The following is a 17,656-nucleotide window of genomic DNA, read 5'->3' as shown; positions in this document are numbered from 1 at the left end:
TATGTTTCTTTTATCAAATTTTATTACTATGGTTTTTATGTTTGGGATAAATATTTGATTTGTTTGGTTAAAATTAAAAAAATTAAAACATGATTTAGATTTTCGGAATGTTCTTTAAAAGGACGTAACCAAAACAAGTATAGACTGACGGTAAAATATACCATCAACTTCGAAGTTAGAGGTTTGATTATTTTCCCATATTGTAAAAAAAAAAAAAAATTACGTTTTAAGTTTAGTTTCAATTTAGCCATAATTATTAACTTTCAAAATGTTATAATTTTACGAAGTTTTAAGTTTCTTGAAAAATAGTATCTATAAATTGGATTGTTTGGTAATCATTTGATTTTTTTTTAAAAAAAATAAGCTTATAAACATTAATTTCACCTCGAAATTTATTCTTTTGTTATCTATTTTTCAATCATGGTTTAAAAAACCAAGTCAAAATTTGAAAATTAAAAGAGTAACTTTTAAAAATTTATTTTTATTTTTAGAATTTAGCTAAGAATTCAACTATCGTATTAAAAAAAGATATAAATAATTGTAATAAATATTAGAAAATATACTTAACTTTGAAAAACCAAAAAGAAAAGTTCAAATGGTTACCAATGAACTTAATTTTGAAGGGGGGAAAAAAAAAAAACAAAATATTGTTGGAATAAGTATAGGGCTAAAAAACTAGAAAACGAACAATCTTTTTACCAGAAAGCACTGCTTCATCTTTACAAGAAATCGCCCGGCTCGCTCTGTTTAACGCACGAAGGAAGCCGACTATGAACGAACTCGAAGGATTTATATGGCGTTTCTAGATTTCTCTCATTCTATTGTTCTCAGACCAGTATCCACGTTGACGAGAATTGCAACCTTAGCCCGAGCATTCAACTGGTTCCATGTATTTCTACATCAATTTCTGATTGCTGGTTCACTCTTGTTCGACTCTCACTCAAGCTCTCCTCCCTCCCAGGTACAAGCTTGCAAGTTGATGGTTAATCACATGAATGTTTATCTTGTTTCTTAGCTTTGGAATATTATTGCACACTGCTGAAATTTTGTTAACTCGAGGGTTAGGAAGTGAAGGGGGTGGGATAGTGCGGGAAGACGAAGGGCTAGGGGGTTTTACGGTGTTTGGGGCTGTCGAGGCTGTGGGGAGGTCGTGGGTTTTTGGAAAGGACGCGTTAGGTTAAGGGTCGAGGGGTTTATGGTTCGAATTACACTAGTTTCTAGTTTAGGCGTGCTACTTCCCTAATGCAATGCTGGATGTACAAACTATCAATCCTTATCCCCCTGTACCATCCTCTGTGAATTGTGAATCGTTGTGAATCTTCTGGCATTTCTGTTCCCCCTCGCATTTCAAGTCAAGTGCACTGGTTGTTGTTCAAATCTTATGGATTCACCAGCGTAGAAAATATGAGCTGCCCTAAAATTCACAATTTGAATAAAATCACGGGTTGATCCAACTTGTCAGATAAAATACGAGTTTAACATCTCCTTTGCCATTTAGTGTTGCTATTACAAATTTCTAATAACTATACGAGTGGTTCTAGAATTATGAAGCGCACTAGTGCTTTGGGCAAAAAAAAAAAAAAGGTTTGAGGATTTAAATGAAGTGAAACTCATATAATATTCGAAACCACTGTGATTATGAGATAAAGAAAACAAAGAAATTAATTAAAGACAAATAAAGATCTAGTACAAATAAGCTACAAAACCTTCATCATTTTTTCCATTATTGGACTTACAGGCCACATTATCCTCCTCCTCAGTTTAGTCTTACTTCCATGTTTCTCCTAATATTATTCCACATCTTTTAGAGAGAAAGGAGGATGTGCTTTATTTTGAAGGTTGAATAATTCAGAACCATGAGCTCTATCTAAGTTAACTATTTGTTTAATTCAACCGTAGTTTATTTTAGAATAACTATCACACTTTAAGCTAGTATTCATCCCAGCACAAGCTTTTTGGAGCTTTTTAAAACAATGCAGAAGTAGTATATGTCTAACACCCTTCAATGCTTTCCTCATTGGAGTATTCCTCGACCCTCAATAATTTCTGTGAAAAGCATTTTGATTTTGTCTTAAAAGTTGCCCTGGACTTCAGAAAATCTATCACACTTGAGCAAGTAGTATTCATTCAGCACATGCTCTTTGGAGCTTTTTAAAACAATGCAGAAGTCGTATACGTCTAACATCCCTCAATACTTTCCTCATTGGAATACTCCTCGACCCTCAATACTTTCTGTGAAAAGCATTTTGATTTTGTCTTAAAAGTTGCCTTGGACTTGCAAGTCTCTTTTTCTCATAGTCAACTGGTCTTCTCTATTGTCCTCAGTTTTCCTTTCTTCATCTTTACACCGATCATGGTAATTTGAAGTCTCACACCATTCTGGATGCAGTGGTCTGGATACCCCATGCTCCCATCTTGGTTCTGCTGCATTAGAATCTGTATGATTGGTTAAATTAGCATGTCCACAGAAACGATTCACACAGATTAAAACAATCCTGCAAAACTAAGTGTTTCTCATAAAAAAACTCCGGAGTGGTGGCTTTGACATCAGCTCAAGATTGCAATTGTCTATGAAGCCTTTGAGTATGTTTCTTTGGAAATATAGTAAAAACCCCACTGTAAACTGAAGGATCTAAAGAAAAAATGCAAAATATCCATCAAATAGGGACATGTAATCTGTTTTTTGTTTTTATGTTTTAGGAAACTATGAATGCTATAAAAAGAGGAAAAACATATAATTATCCAAAGTATCCATTTTTGAATCCATAAAAAATTATGTATTTTTATTTATATATTTTTCAAATTTTTTCATTAAAATTTTTTGAGAAGGCAGGATTCTTTACAGAAACTAAAGTTCTGTCCTCTCTTCTATCACTTCATTTTCATGAATTAACTTTTTTCCTTCCTCAGTTTCTCCCTCTGTCTTACTCACAAAGTGGTCTCATTCCTCTCCCTCATCTTCTTTCTATCTTCTCTCGCTTGTTTGGTAACACTCTCCTTCATGTCCTAAAGAGTTGCAACTATCAGAGGGTTTCAACAAGCAGATTTCATCCTTGATTGGTCTAGACACCTTTTCCTTCCTCACTTCCAGATTCAGCTTAAATGTGTTTTGCTAGTTCCTATCATGTGAGCTCTCCTTTGCTGCTTATTATTATGAAGTATATATCTATTTTTTGGACTTTGTATTCCATGAGTATACAAGTGTGTTCATTTTATTTTTGGGCTGGGGAGGAAGGATTTATGTTGACTCACAAATCGTTACCCTTTTTAAATATAACTTTGTCATGGTTTTTTTCTCCATGTTTTTTTTGCAGATGACTCATTTTTAAGCATAACTACCAGTTTTGAAGTGGTAATTAAGGTATCTACAAGCAATGGATTCACCTGAATCCAGCAGGAATTATGTAAAGAGAGATGTAGAAGATGGTTTGGGTGTGAAGACTGATAGGGCAGGAGATGATGAAGGGTGGGACGGCAGTGATAGGAGAAAACATAGATCAAGTAGGTCGAGAAAGTCGAGCAATGGAGAAGATGTCGATGGATTAGACAATAGTGGTAGAAAAAAAACATATGGGGATAGAAGTGATAGTCGAAAAAGGTCAGGAGGCTCCAGTAGAGGAGGTAGCGAGGAAGATGAATATGATTCAAGGAAAGAATCACGTTCAAAACAGACAAAAAAGAAACAAGAGGAGAGCACCTTGGAAAAACTTAGTAGTTGGTACCAGGATGGAGAATTGGATAATAGGAAAGATGTTGGGGATAAGTCAGGAAGTCGAGGACTTGGCAAAGCAGATGAAAATGAAAAAAGAAAAATGACTTCGAAGTTTTCTGAGCATGAAAGTTCTCAGAGTAGAAGCAAAAACAAAGAAGAAAGATCTCACGATGGAGAATCTGAAAAAACACTGGATCGAGATTCCAGATATTCAGAAAAGAGACACAGTAGCCGGGAGAAAGGTCATGGATCTTCTGAGCAGGCAAGGAGATCTCGGAGAAGATGGGACGAACCAGACACTGTCAAGAAAATCGAAGAAAGTTATTCTGAAAAAGTTGAGGGTAGAAGTGGTAAGACTTCTGATTTGAAGTTTGAGAGTCCTAGAGAGAAAAGCATGCCCTCAAAAAATGAAGCCAGTGAGAGTAAGGTTCAGGGATTAGATTTGTTCAATGACAAGAGTACAAAGTCTAACTACAGGGAGGATAAAAAACTTGATGTTGAGAGAGGGAAGAGCAGAGGTAAGACAGAAGTGCAGGAAGAAGGTAGTAGGGCGAGCTCAGTTTCTCGTGAAGATAAATCAAGCAGAGAAAAATCTGAAAAATATAGGCAGCAAAAAATTTCTACTAGTAGAGATGTTGCAAATAGTCGGGATAAAGTGCCCATTGGTGATGATGATGGACGAACGTGGACTAGAGATAAAGGTGCAAGAGACGTTGGGAATGTCGACAAGTCCAAGAGTCCTGAGAGAACAGAGAGGCATCAAGAGTCAGACTACATAGATGTGGAGTATGAAAGAGGTTTTAACCACAAGCGAAAGGAACTAGAAAAAGATGGTTATAGGGATGATAGATCAAAAGGCAGAGATGATAGTTGGAGTGATCGGAACAGAGATCGGGAAGGTAATGTTGACAATTGGAAAAGACGTCAACATGGAAACCAAGACAGTGATACAAAATCAGGGGATTATATGTATGATCATGGAAGGGAGTGGGATCTGCCTAGACATGGCCGTGAGCGGATTGATAGTGAAAGGCCTCATGGTAGGTCTAGTAATCGGAAAGATGGAATCAGGAATGAAGCGGTGAAGACATCGTCGAACTTTGGCATTTTGAACGAGAATTATGATGTGATAGAGATCCAAACCAAACCTTTGGATTATGGAAGAGTAGAGTCTGGAAACTTTGCTAGGAGGGCTGAAGCTGCCCAACAATCTGAAGGTAAGTTTGCATCAAGTGATGGTGAGTGGATGCATCAGCAGGAAGGAAGGGCAAGGAGAACTGATAACTATGGTCCCGGTCAATCTGATGGAGATTTGAAGGAGAGATATGCAGATGAAGGTGGGATAACACAAGATCAGAATTCATGGAGGGATGAGTTTGATTTTCATGGCGGGAAGGGAAGAGGCCAGAAAGGCGTAAATTCAAGTCGCATTGCTGGTGGTCAAAGTTCTAGCAGTGGTTCACAGCAGCTATATGGCAACCAAGAGCCAGGATCCTTCAACCGAGTTGCACAGCAAGGAATGAAAGGGAATAGAGTAGGGAGAGGAGGCAGGGGAAGACCTTCTGGCAGAGAGAGTCAACAGGGCGGAATTCCATTGCCAATGATAGGATCTCCTTTTGGACCTCTAGGAATTCCTCCGCCAGGACCAATGCAGCCACTCACTCCTGGCATGTCACCTGGTCCAGGCCCACCAGTATCTCCAGGTGTCTTTATCCCACCATTCTCCCCTCCAGTTTGGCCTGGTGCTCGTGGTATTGATATGAATATGTTAGCTGTTCCACCAGGACCTTCAGGACCTAGGTTTCCTCCAACCATAGGGACACCACCAAATGCTGCCATGTATTTTAATCAATCAGGCTCTGGTAGAGGTGTTTCTTCAGGTGTAGCTGGGCCTGGTTTCAATACTTCTGGACCAGGGGGACGAGGCACTCAACCTGACAAAAACCCTAGTGGTTGGGCTGCCCAGAAAAGTATTGGTCCTCCTGGCAAGGCGCCTTCAAGAGGAGAGCAGAATGATTATTCTCAAAATTTTGTTGACACAGGAATGCGACCACAAAATTTTATCCGGGAGCTGGAACTTACAAATGTAGTAGAGGACTATCCCAAGCTTAGAGAACTTATACAAAAAAAGGATGAAATAGTAGCCAATTCTGCGTCTCCTCCTATGTATTACAAATGTGATCTGAGAGACTTTGAACTTTCACCAGAATTTTTTGGAACCAAGTTTGATGTCATTCTCATTGACCCCCCATGGGAAGAATATGTTCATCGTGCTCCTGGTGTTGCTGATCACATGGAATACTGGACTTTTGAAGAAATTATGAATCTTAAAATTGAGGTAATTTCTTTGTTAGATTTTACCATAAAGTTGCCTTTTAGCATTGAAATTAAGCAAGGACTGGAAACAATTAGGCCATGGATTTTTTCTGCAATTCCTCCCCATCATTTTTCCATTCCCATACAGTTTCTTTATGTCGATTGTCAAATCTTCCACCACAATTTTTGCAGGCAATAGCCGATACACCTTCTTTCATATTCCTATGGGTTGGCGACGGTGTTGGCCTTGAGCAGGGTCGTCAATGTCTGAAGAAGGTAAAATCGATTATGCCTTCTTACTAGAGAATATGTGTGTGACTTTACCTATTGCTTATGCTGATATACAGATATCAACTAAATTGTTTTTGCCTATTTGAAATATTGCTACTGAATGATTCATTTTGGTGGGGTGCTTAGTGGGGGTTCCGACGCTGTGAGGATATTTGTTGGGTGAAGACGAACAAAAGTAATGCAACTCCAGGCTTACGGCATGATTCCCACACTCTTTTCCAGCACTCCAAGGTCAGTCCAATTTTTCAAAAAAAAGATCTGAGCAACCTGATCTGGATTCGGGTCTTCCGCTGCATTTTATGAGATTTATCCTTCTCACTTATAAGTGTTTCTCTGCTGTCTCAATGAAGGAGCATTGTCTCATGGGGATTAAAGGAACTGTACGTCGCAGTACTGATGGTCATATAATCCATGCAAACATCGATACTGATGTAATTATTGCCGAGGAGCCTCCTTATGGTCAGTGTCTTCTTTAGGTTCATGGCTTTGCTTGCAGCCTGTGTTTGCATGACTTTTGATTTTTTTTCTTGGTGTGGAAGCACGGAAGTCAATGTTGGTAACAACTAACAAAGTATCTTAAGCTCCAAAGGGTCTCGTATAAACATAATCTTGCTTCAAGTTAAAAGAACTCTCTGGCATCGAAAACCATACTACCTGACTTTTGTACTGTCTAGCGTTGAGGTTTTTCATGAATGAATTATGGACAATGACTGTAGTTCTATGCTTATACCATATCTCAGGTTCAACCCAGAAGCCCGAAGATATGTACAGGATAATTGAGCATTTTGCCCTTGGCCGCAGGAGGTTAGAGCTCTTTGGTGAGGACCATAATATTCGAGCTGGGTGGCTAACCGTCGGTAAAGAACTGTCTTCATCAAATTTTCTTTCCGAGGTATGGCATAAGGGAATTACCATTTTCTGCACTCACATTATCAAGGCAACTGTTGCTTTTTTTGGGAGGTGGAGGAAGAAACAAAATCTTTTTTGAAGAAATGAAATGAGACTCATTCTCAAAATACAAGAAAACAAATAAATAGTAAAAGTACTAAAAGAAGTACAAAATCGATGTCGCAATAAATGGACTAAGCTGGGAAAACAAAGGTATTCCAATTTAAGCATAAATCTTAAATAGAAAATGATCAAAAAGAACATGGAAGGAGAGCACCAATAAGAAGCATTAATCTTACCAATTCCAAAACGATCCATCCTGTCGAACCAACCGTCTATGCTTGTTGACCTCTGAAAATTCTATTCACATGCATAAGAAATCTGACATTTGAATGGGAAAAATAAATAGGAATTTCTTGTTTACATAGAGTCTAAGCTACACATTTTCTGACTGAAATTGAACCTGTCTCGAACGGAACAGCATTAAGACCAGAAAAAAGCAGCTTGTATTTGCATCGAATATTTTTCTTGATGTTTTCCTCGTTCTTTTGGCTGTTGTCATCAGTTATTATTTATTAGTCTCTATACTTGAACGGTTTAATGTTTCAAATTCAGGCATATATCAAGAACTTTGCTGACAAAGATGGGAAAGTTTGGCAAGGTGGAGGAGGCCGAAATCCACCCCCAGAAGCATCTCATCTTGTTATGACGACCCCAGAAATAGAGTTGCTTAGGCCAAAATCACCCATGAAAAACCAGCAACAAATGCAGCAGCAACAATCAGCATCTTTAACAGCAGCCTCCTCAACGAACCGGAGGCCAACTGGGAACTCGCCGCAGAATCCAACCGGTTTAGATGTTTCAAATTCTAACCCTATGACACTTCCCCCTTGGGGTTCACAAATGGAGGGTTTTAAAGGACGAGAAGCCAACAATATTCCTCTAGGCGATAAAGTTTTTGATGTGTACGGGTTCGGCGAGCAGCCAAGCGGAGAGTATGTCGATTTTGAATCTCATAGACAGATAAATATGATGTAACATAGTTATATAAATCATTGGCATGCGAATGTGCTTCGATGTAGCTTCTTAATTTTTTCTCATAAAAGAAAAGTTTGAAACATTTTTACGGCGTTGCCATTTCCATTACTTGAATTTGTAGTTGTATTTGCATATTGTTATATTGTTATCCCAAATTTGGGATTCCAGAACTATGGGCTTCCTGCAATTCAAAGGAAATTCTATAACTTGGTAGCCCAAGTCAATTTTTTTTTTTTGCGCGATGTATAACTTGTCGCTTTATATGGATTGCTAGATGGAATAATAGAAATTCCTTCTAGTAAAGCGTTTCCCTCCAAACAAGGCAAGGGATGGAGATTTAGACTTCAGATAATTTGATTGATGATATTGTTTCAAATTACTTTTTACTCGTTAAAAATACATTTCTAATCACCAAAAAAGTAATATTAAATTATAGTCTCATCTGGTGAACCACCGTATGAATTAAAAAAAAAAAAAAGCATAAAAATGATAGTTATATTTACGTTGTTTTTTAATAAATTAAAAGCATATTATAGTCTAAACACCAAAAAAGTAATATTAAATTATAGTCTCACCTGGTGAACCAACGTATGAATTAAAAAAAAAAAAACATAAAAATGAAGTTATATTTACATTGTTTTTTAATAAAATTAAAAGCATATATACTGTAAACAGCATAGTTACATATTTAAGAATCTATTCAGAATAGGGCTTAAATCTTATATTAATTTTTAAATTTGTGAGATTTTTCAATTTAGTTTTTCAACTTTAGAAATATAGATATTAGTTTATGCATGAAAAATATTTATTTTAGTTATTTGATTCATGAACTTTTAAGATGTTTAATTTATATTTCAAACTTTTAAAAACTAATCGCATTATCTATGTCATCATTTTACCTTTAATATATTCTTACCAGACACTTCTGGTCTAACTTACATAGTTCTTGTACGTGTATTAACTTAGTTGACATTGATGAAGTGCTTGAAATAATGGTTGTTATATGTATTTTTAAAATACTCATATGTAGTATGAAATAGGTTGAGGGTTGCTTAAGACAATATCCAAGGGCAAAAGAAAAAATAAGCATACATATAAAGGTCTGCACATCTTAAAAGGGAAAGTCAAATCCTCGGATTTCAATTGACCAGCAGGGCTCGTGGTGTTAAACCAAAAAGAAGATGATCGAGTTGACCTCGCAACTGGTACTCTATAACCTCAATCGCAAAACCTACTATGACATCGTTGATACTGCACATATCCCTAAAAGGGAATTAGATAATGAGATCTATAAATAGCCTCATACCAACAACCTCAATGATAAGTAATTCTCCCTTTGCTTTTCGAGTTAAATACTTTTTGTACTAACTAATACTTTAGAGAGTGTACAAGCTCGACATCATGCCGGTGTAGTACTCTTGCGTATATCAGCTCCAACGACGCATCTGGAATAGAGGAGTGGGTCAACGGAGCGACTAGACTTGCATGCAAGTTTCTCATGCCAATAAAGTATATTAGTTTTGAATTTGAGAGAATAGATTTATTCTCCTTTTCTTATGAATATGTGTAACTTTAGGTCTTCTTATATAGAAGAAATACCTCTTGAAAATATGAACAAGAATAAAGGCAATAAAGAGAAAATCTTTACTATTTATATTTATACATAAATTTTCATAAATGATTGAAATTTCAACACTCTTCCTCAAGCTGGTTTAAAGACATTTTCCATAGCCAGCTTGTCAATGAATCTATCAAATCGTTTTCTTGGAAGGCCTTCAATTAGTACATCAACATTTTGTTTTGATATAGGAAGATAAGAACATATTGTTCCTGCTTCAATCGTCTTTGGAATAAAATGCTTATCAATATCGATATATTTTGTTCTACTATGTAGAACTGGACTATGGACAATAGAGATGACAACTTCATTGTCACAATAAATCCGTATAGGTACCTTTCAAAGAAAACTTCAATTCTTCAAGTGTTTTTTTAATCCATGTGTCCTCCTAAATTTCATGAACTAAAGCTCTAAGCTCTAATTCAGCACCACTTTTTAGTCATACATTCCGTTTTTTTACTTCTCCACCTCTAGTCCATCAATATAAACTTCCATTTAGAAGCGATTATGTCTTTTTTAACAAAATACCTTTCCCAAGATATACTTTCAAATACCTCAAAATTCTATAGGGTGCTTCAAAATGAATGGTTTAGGAGTATGCATAAACTGACTAACCATGCTCATGCCATATGTACTAACAAGACGTGCATGGGACAAATAAATTAATCTTTGAACAAATCTCTGATATCGTTCCTTGTCTTTTATTTTTTAGCTTTTGTTAATTGTAGCTTTAGATTAGGTTCCATAGGGGTTTCTGTAACCTTACAGCCAAGTAGACATGTCTTTTTTTTTAAGTCAATGACATATTTTCTTTGATTAACCATGATAATCTTCTTCGATCCTGCAAAATTCCATTTCTAGGAAATATTTCAATATTCCCATGTCCTTAATTCGAAACTCATATGCAAGATTTTTCTTGAGGTTAACTAAACTTGCTTCATTAGCATCTGTAAGAATAATATCATCTACATAGACAACCAAATTTGAAATTTTATTATTCTCCAAATGTTAATGAAATATAGTATGATCTACTTGGCTAGACACAACTTTTCCAAAATGCTCGAACCAAGCTTTAGGGAATTGCTTAAATCCATAAAGAGATTCTTTAATTTGCAAACTTTACAACAATCGAGTTCCTTTTTAAAACTTGGTGCTAAACTCATAAAGACCTCCTTCTTAGGATAACCATTCAAAAATACATTTTTTTGCACCAAGTTGGCAAAATGACCAATTTGAATTAACTACTAGAGACACAGGAATTCTAATAGAGTTAATTTTAGCAACAAGGATAGATGTTTCTGAAGGAACTCTTATACAATAGTATCTATAAGCGGAAGTGGATCTTTCCAATTCATTGTGACAGAATTTCCACATATACATTCACATATACATATATGCATTAACAACACTAAATTACTGGCATGTTTAAAGGATAAACGACAAGAGAATGAGTAAACATACTAGTTGAAGACTTTCTTCTCGGCAAGACTCACTCTCTCCGCGAATGAACTCCTCTGGCTCTTGCTAGACCAGCAAGCAATGGTTCAGCACCTCTAGTCGTCTATCACGAACGACTTCGCACGAACAACAGGTCTATCACAAGAGCCCTCAGTATTCTTGAAGTGAAAATCCAAAGTCTGGGCTTTGTTCGGATTTGGTAGAGATGAGGAGGAAAGGCTATCGTGTACTTAGATCAAGCAAGTGGGAAAAGGGAACGACTATCGTATAGTCAGGGTGCTTGATCGTTTAGGCGAGGTACACGATCGAGTAGGAAAAACTGGGCGATCGTCTATACGATCGTTTAGTTAAGCTTAGGCACTAAGCGATCATCTAGGAAATGGTAAGCGATCGTTTAGAGAAAGGGCGTGCGGGTGAATACGGTCATTTTGTAAACTGGCTCTATCGTATAGGCTCTGCAAATACTAAGCGATGGAAAACAATCACGCCGTGAGAATTATGCGTATCACTTGCAAAATGAAAACCATTTTCATTTTATTCTTCAGTTACAAAAACCAAATTCAACTTCCCACTAACGCATGATTTCAGAGAAAACGGCAAACAATTATCTCATAACTGTCCAATTAATAAAATAATAAATATAATCATATTATATTCATAACCTATAGTTTGATATCATATATCAACCATAGTGTTTTCTCCTCTACTTGATATAAATCATATTTGTATCCAATTTCCTCCAAATTAACATATCTCATACATTTAGTCAATCATATCATATATAATTAACCAGTTCAATTATATCATATATAATCAAACTCCCTCTTGTCAATTTGAACATTTCAAACTGACCCAAAAATCGATTCTCAACTTGTATCCAAGTTACCAATGGGACCTTATAGACCTATGGCTTGAAGCTCCAATGGTACGTGAATAGCTGACTAAACTTTTTAGTCACGAGACCCACCATCCATTAACTGCCAGACATTCCACTAAAGATCAATAGCTGAACTCTTCTTACCACAAATATATTTCTGTGTCCATCGGATATAACCAATCATAAGTACGATAACCCTTCACAGATGAATGAGTGGGTTCACAACCCTCCCACTGCGTCGAGGTTCCCTCAACTCTTAAGGTGGAATCGACCTATTAGATGAACTATCATCAACAACTCTTGCTGATGAAGTAAACCCTTCAACAATTTGTGTTGAAGTTTCAGTAGTTTCGTTGGAAAGTTCACGTAACACAACTTTACTACGTGGACTGTGCTCCCTGATATGATCCTCCTCCAGGAAAGTAGCGTTCGTGAAAACTAACACCCTATTTTCCGACAGATCATAAAAATAACCCCTTTGTGTACCTTTGGGTAGCCTACAAAGAGGCATAACCTCGACCGTGGTTCCAACTTCTTGGGATTTGCCTCAAACACATGTGCTAGGCAACCCTAAATGTGGAGTGACGTAAACTAGCTTTACACCCGTTCCACAACTTCAGATGTGTTCTCGCAACACTCTTGGAAGGAACACAGTTGAGTATGTAAATCGCAGTCTCCATTGCGAAACCCCAAAACGAGTCCGATAAGGAAGCATCACTCATCATCGAAGGAACCACGTCCAACAAGGTTATATTTCTCCTCTCCGCTACACCATTCTGCTGAGGTGTACCCGGTGCTAAGAGTTGGAAAATGATTCCATGTTCTATCAAATAATCTTGGAACCCAGAATCAAATAATATGATTGAGTGTTTTAATCCCTCTATCCAAGGCATTTTCAACTTCAGCCTTGAACTCTTTGAACTTTTTAAAGGATTCAGACTTTCGTTGCATCAGATAAACATACCTATACCTAGAGTAATCATTAGTAAAATTGATAAAATACAGCCACCTCGGGCTTGCACATTCATTGGACCACAGAGGTCAGAATGTACTAACTCAAAAGACTCTTTGGCTCGATAACCTTTTCCAGTAAAAGGTCTTTTAGTCATCTTACCCTTAAGGCAAGATTCGCACACTGGTAAAGAATTTTCTTCTAACTCACTTAGAAGGCCATTCTTCACCAATCTCTCAATCCTATTGAGATTGATGTGCCCTAATCGAAGGTACCAAAGTTGGGCATTTTGTTTTGGAGAAATTCGTTGACATATAGATTGAGTTACGACAGATTTAAACAACTCTGTGTTATAGAGGGAACTTAAGGCTAACGGTCTTAGCACACACAAGTTGTTTTCCAGACTAGTTGTACAAATTTCAACACCATCTTTATGAATAAACACTTTCTCCATATTAAAAGAAAGCATATATTTACATTGTAACAGACACTTTATAGAAATAAGATTCCTATTTAGTTCAAGAACAACATAAACATCTTTTAAAACTACAAACCTATTCTGTAAAGTCAACTAGATGCCTCCCACTGCCACAATTGAGACGACATGCCCGGTGCCTACTCGCATTGTCATCTCACAAACCTCCAGCTATCACCAGGATCTAATCCCCTGAAAAGAAGAACAAACGTGATTGGTGGCACCCGAATCAATTATCCAGGATGAATCATCATTCTCCACTAAACATGTTTCTAGTATAAATAAATCATATTTACCTTTATCTGCCTTGGCCTTAGCCTTAGCGGCCTTCCTTTCCTTTAGCTAACGAGGACAATTCCTCTTCTAGTGTCCGTTCTGGTTATAGTGGAAACATTTTCCTCTTCAATCGGTGGCGGACGCCTCCTTGGGGCGACAGGTGGCAGGTTAGCAGGCGCTTTCCCTTTCCCCTTACCACCCTTCTTCTTCTTCCCCTTTGCAGAGTTAGAAGTAGAAGGAGCAGACTTCGTTCCTGAGGTGGAATCTCGATGGAATGTCCTAGAAGATGCATTTGCCTCACCCCTTTTTCTCTCCTTACTTTTCAGTAAAGATTGGTATGTCTACAACTCGTTGAGGAGAGTTGTAAGGGTGTATTCCACTTTGTTGAGCATCACATTGCTAACAAAATGAAGGAAGCTTTCTAGAAATGAATGCAAGATTATGCTAACCTGACTGCCCTCATCGATTCTAGACCCATTCATCTCCGCCACATTGAAGTGGATCATCATATTAAGCACATGTTCACGAACAGAGGTGCCTTCCTCCATTTTGGAGTTGAAGATGTATTTCAGAGCCTCGTGCTTGAGCTGTCCAGATGGCTGTCCGAACATCCCCTGCCGGGACTCCATGATCTCACGTGCTAAGACCATAGGCTCATGCTTCTTGGCCAACATGTCACTAAGACTGGCCAAGATATAGGCTCAAGCATTCTGGTTTGCCCGTGTTCATCGCTCGCTTGCCTCTCGAATGTTTCGAGCGGTGTTTGGAGCTAGAATAGGAGGACTCCATAAGGGTAAACATTAGATCCTCGATGATGAGTATCATCATGATCATATTTTTTCAACTTGAATAGTTGTCGCCAATCAGTTTTTCGACGCTAACCAAAGCGATTGTGGCTATAGCCATTTTAAAAACTATTGCTGAAAAACGAACAAACTTTTATAAGACTCTAATAAACCAAATTTTTAACCAATTAATTTTAGCAAAACAGTTTTCAAGTACCCCAAGTATAAGACTTCTATTTTGCAATGATGCCCCAACGAGGCAGGACAAACGTCACTAATGGGATGATCAGATGCCCTTTCACTAGGATGAGACATTCTCAACCATTAGGTAGAACTAACTCTTGGAACTGAACCTAACAACCATTTGCTACACTTTAACCTTTTATTAGTCAATTTAATCCTATTAAACTGATTAAAAGATTAAATCCTAAGGGTTGCTAATCATATTAGAACCGTGTTCTTAGGTCTATCTCATCCAAGTTTTAAACATTTTAAAACCATGAATTAAACCTAAGTGAGCATGCATATCTTTCTTATTGCTTTTAGTTCTAATTTCTCTTTAACCTTTAAAAAGAAACGACTAAAACACTTTGCCACACAACAAGGTATTTATAACGCTTATAAAGTAACCTATGTGTCATGTTTCATGCAATGTCCGGTCATTACTATACATAACTTTTATATACATATAACAACCAAGCAAACATGTTTTTCATACACCCTTATACTATAACATTTATAATATAAAAATGATGCATGTCTATGTCTTTATGCATACATAAATATAACTCTTATATTATATGATGCATGAGCATGCTCTTACGTAATTTAAATTATGCTTTTCTAAATCATAACATTTATAATAAAGAGATGATGCATGACCAATGCATAACCTAAGGTGGGATTTTTCTATATGTACATACCATATGACATTTAAAATAAACATACATCGCATGTATAAAACCATAGATTAATGGACTGGGATGAACCAACTCAAAATCGGAATGAAAAAATTCTATCTATTACATTTTTTTCACCGAGCAAACTGGTTCACAGGTGAACCGGGTCTTGAACCGCCGGGCGAAGCTCCCATCGTGTAGTAAACGCCTCCAGGTAAACAATCGTGTAGCGCACACTAGACGATATTGCACAAGTTAAACCATCGATTAGATGACAACGAGGTTGTGAAGCCTGATCGTCTAGACAATCGCTTAGCATGCAAAAAGTAAACGATTTACCTTGCGATTAACTCCGCGATTGCGATGAGGCTTGCTGAGCTATACGATCGTCTAGTGTGCGCGCTTTAAACTATAGTTGAATATCCGATACTCAGTGATCGTCTACCCCATTGTCTACACGACCCGACCAATGCTTGATCGTCTTCTTCCTCGAAGAACAACAACCCTTGCTATGAAGCTTCTTCACGAACGACTCAAAACTCAGACTAGCTTTGAAATTATAGACTCGATAGCAATTAATTATGCCCAAAAACGCAGGGGCCTTTACAATTAACTGTAAATGTAAAAGAATTTAACAAACCGAGGTTTCATCCCAGAAACTCCATTAATCCACACATCCACAAATGAATTAACAATTAAAACAGAGAGCAGACATGTTGCACCCACCGAGAATGTAAATACAATTCTTGGCAGCAACAAATTTGGAATATCAGAAACCTGGCTCTGATACCAGCTAAAGAAACTCTTATACAATAGTACCTATGAGCGAAAGCGAATTTTTCCAATTCATTGTGACAGAATTTTCACATATACATTCACATATACAGATATGCATTAACAACACTAAATTACTGACATGCTTAAAGGATAAATGACAAGAGAACGAGTAAACATACCAGTTGAAGACTTTCTTCTCGGCAAGACTCACTCTCTCCGAACGAACTCCTTTGGCTTTCGCTAGACCAGCAAGTAATCGTTCAACACCTCCAGTCGTCTACCATGAACGACTTTGCATGAACAGCATGAGATGGGGACGACACCACCACTCGGAGCCCTCAGTATTCTCGGAGTGAGAATCCAAAGTGTGGGATTTGTTCGGATTTGGTAAAGATGAGGAGGAAAGGCTATCGTGTACTTAGATCAAGCAAGTGGGAGAAAGGAATGACTATCGTATAGCCGAGGTGCTTGATCGTTTAGCGAGGTACATGATCGTGTAGGAAAATCTGGGTGATGTTTATACGATCGTTTAGTTAAGCTCAGGTGCTAAGCGATCGTCTAGGAAATGGAAAGCGATTGTTTAAAGAAAAGGCACGCGGGTGAATGCGGTCGTTTTGTAAACTGGCTCTATCGTATAGGCTCTGCAAATACTAAGCGATGGAAAACAATCACGCCGTGAGCAATTATGCGTATCACTTGCAAAATGAAAACTCATTTTCATTTTATTCTTCAGTTACGAAAATCAAATTCAACTTCCCACTAATGCATGATTTTGGAGAAAACACCGGGAATTATCTCATAACTGTCCAATTAATAAAATAATAAATATAATCATATTATATTCATAACCTATAGTTTGATATCATATATCAACCATAGTATTTTCTCCTCTACTTGATATAAATCATATTTATATCCAATTTCCTCCAAATTAATGTATCTCATACATTTAGTCAACCATATATAATTAACCAGTTTAATTATATCATATAGAATCGAACTCCCTCTTGTCAATTTGAACATTTCAAACTGACCCAAAAACTTATTCTCAACTTGTATCCAAGCTACCAAGGGGACCTTATGGACCTATGGCTCGAAGCTCCAATGGTACGTGAATAGCTAACCTTTAGTCACGAGATCCACCATCTGTTAACGGCCAAACATTCCACTAAAGATCAACAACTGAACTTTTCTTACCACAAATATATTTCTGTGTCCATCGGATATAACAATCATGAGTACGATAACCCTTCACAGATGCTCATAAGTACAACTGGGCCAATTTATTGTTTTG

The 17,656-nt window shown here is 37.2% G+C and overlaps 1 protein-coding gene across 1 annotated transcript; it reads left to right on the top strand.

Annotated features, from left to right (window-relative positions):
- The first annotated feature begins 683 nt into the window (after nt 1-683).
- LOC120074508 (N6-adenosine-methyltransferase non-catalytic subunit MTB) lies at nt 684-8,464 on the top strand. Its single transcript, XM_039027662.1, has 7 exons — nt 684-961; nt 3,315-6,050; nt 6,221-6,304; nt 6,446-6,550; nt 6,670-6,778; nt 7,060-7,211; nt 7,823-8,464. The coding sequence occupies exons 2-7, from the start codon at nt 3,375-3,377 to the stop codon at nt 8,243-8,245; spliced, it is 3,549 nt and encodes a 1,182-aa protein (XP_038883590.1). The 5' UTR covers nt 684-961; nt 3,315-3,374; the 3' UTR covers nt 8,246-8,464.
- Nucleotides 8,465-17,656: the final 9,192 nt, after the last annotated feature.

This window comes from Benincasa hispida, chromosome 1, assembly GCF_009727055.1.
Source record: "Benincasa hispida cultivar B227 chromosome 1, ASM972705v1, whole genome shotgun sequence".
In the NCBI taxonomy this organism is placed as follows: domain Eukaryota; kingdom Viridiplantae; phylum Streptophyta; class Magnoliopsida; order Cucurbitales; family Cucurbitaceae; genus Benincasa; species Benincasa hispida.
The sequence above is the reverse complement of the archived record's forward strand: the minus strand, read 5'-3'. Positions and strand labels throughout refer to the sequence as shown.

What these genes read in the sequence shown, in the direction of transcription:
- LOC120074508 (XM_039027662.1), top strand. Translation starts at nt 3,375, where the DNA reads ATGGATTCACCTGAATCCAGCAGGAATTATGTAAAGAGAGATGTAGAA. An exon ending in TTATGAATCTTAAAATTGAG is followed by an intron (nt 6,051 to 6,220) that starts GTAATTTCTTTG and finishes CAATTTTTGCAG; the next exon opens with GCAATAGCCGATACACCTTC. An exon ending in CATCAAATTTTCTTTCCGAG is followed by an intron (nt 7,212 to 7,822) that starts GTATGGCATAAG and finishes TTTCAAATTCAG; the next exon opens with GCATATATCAAGAACTTTGC.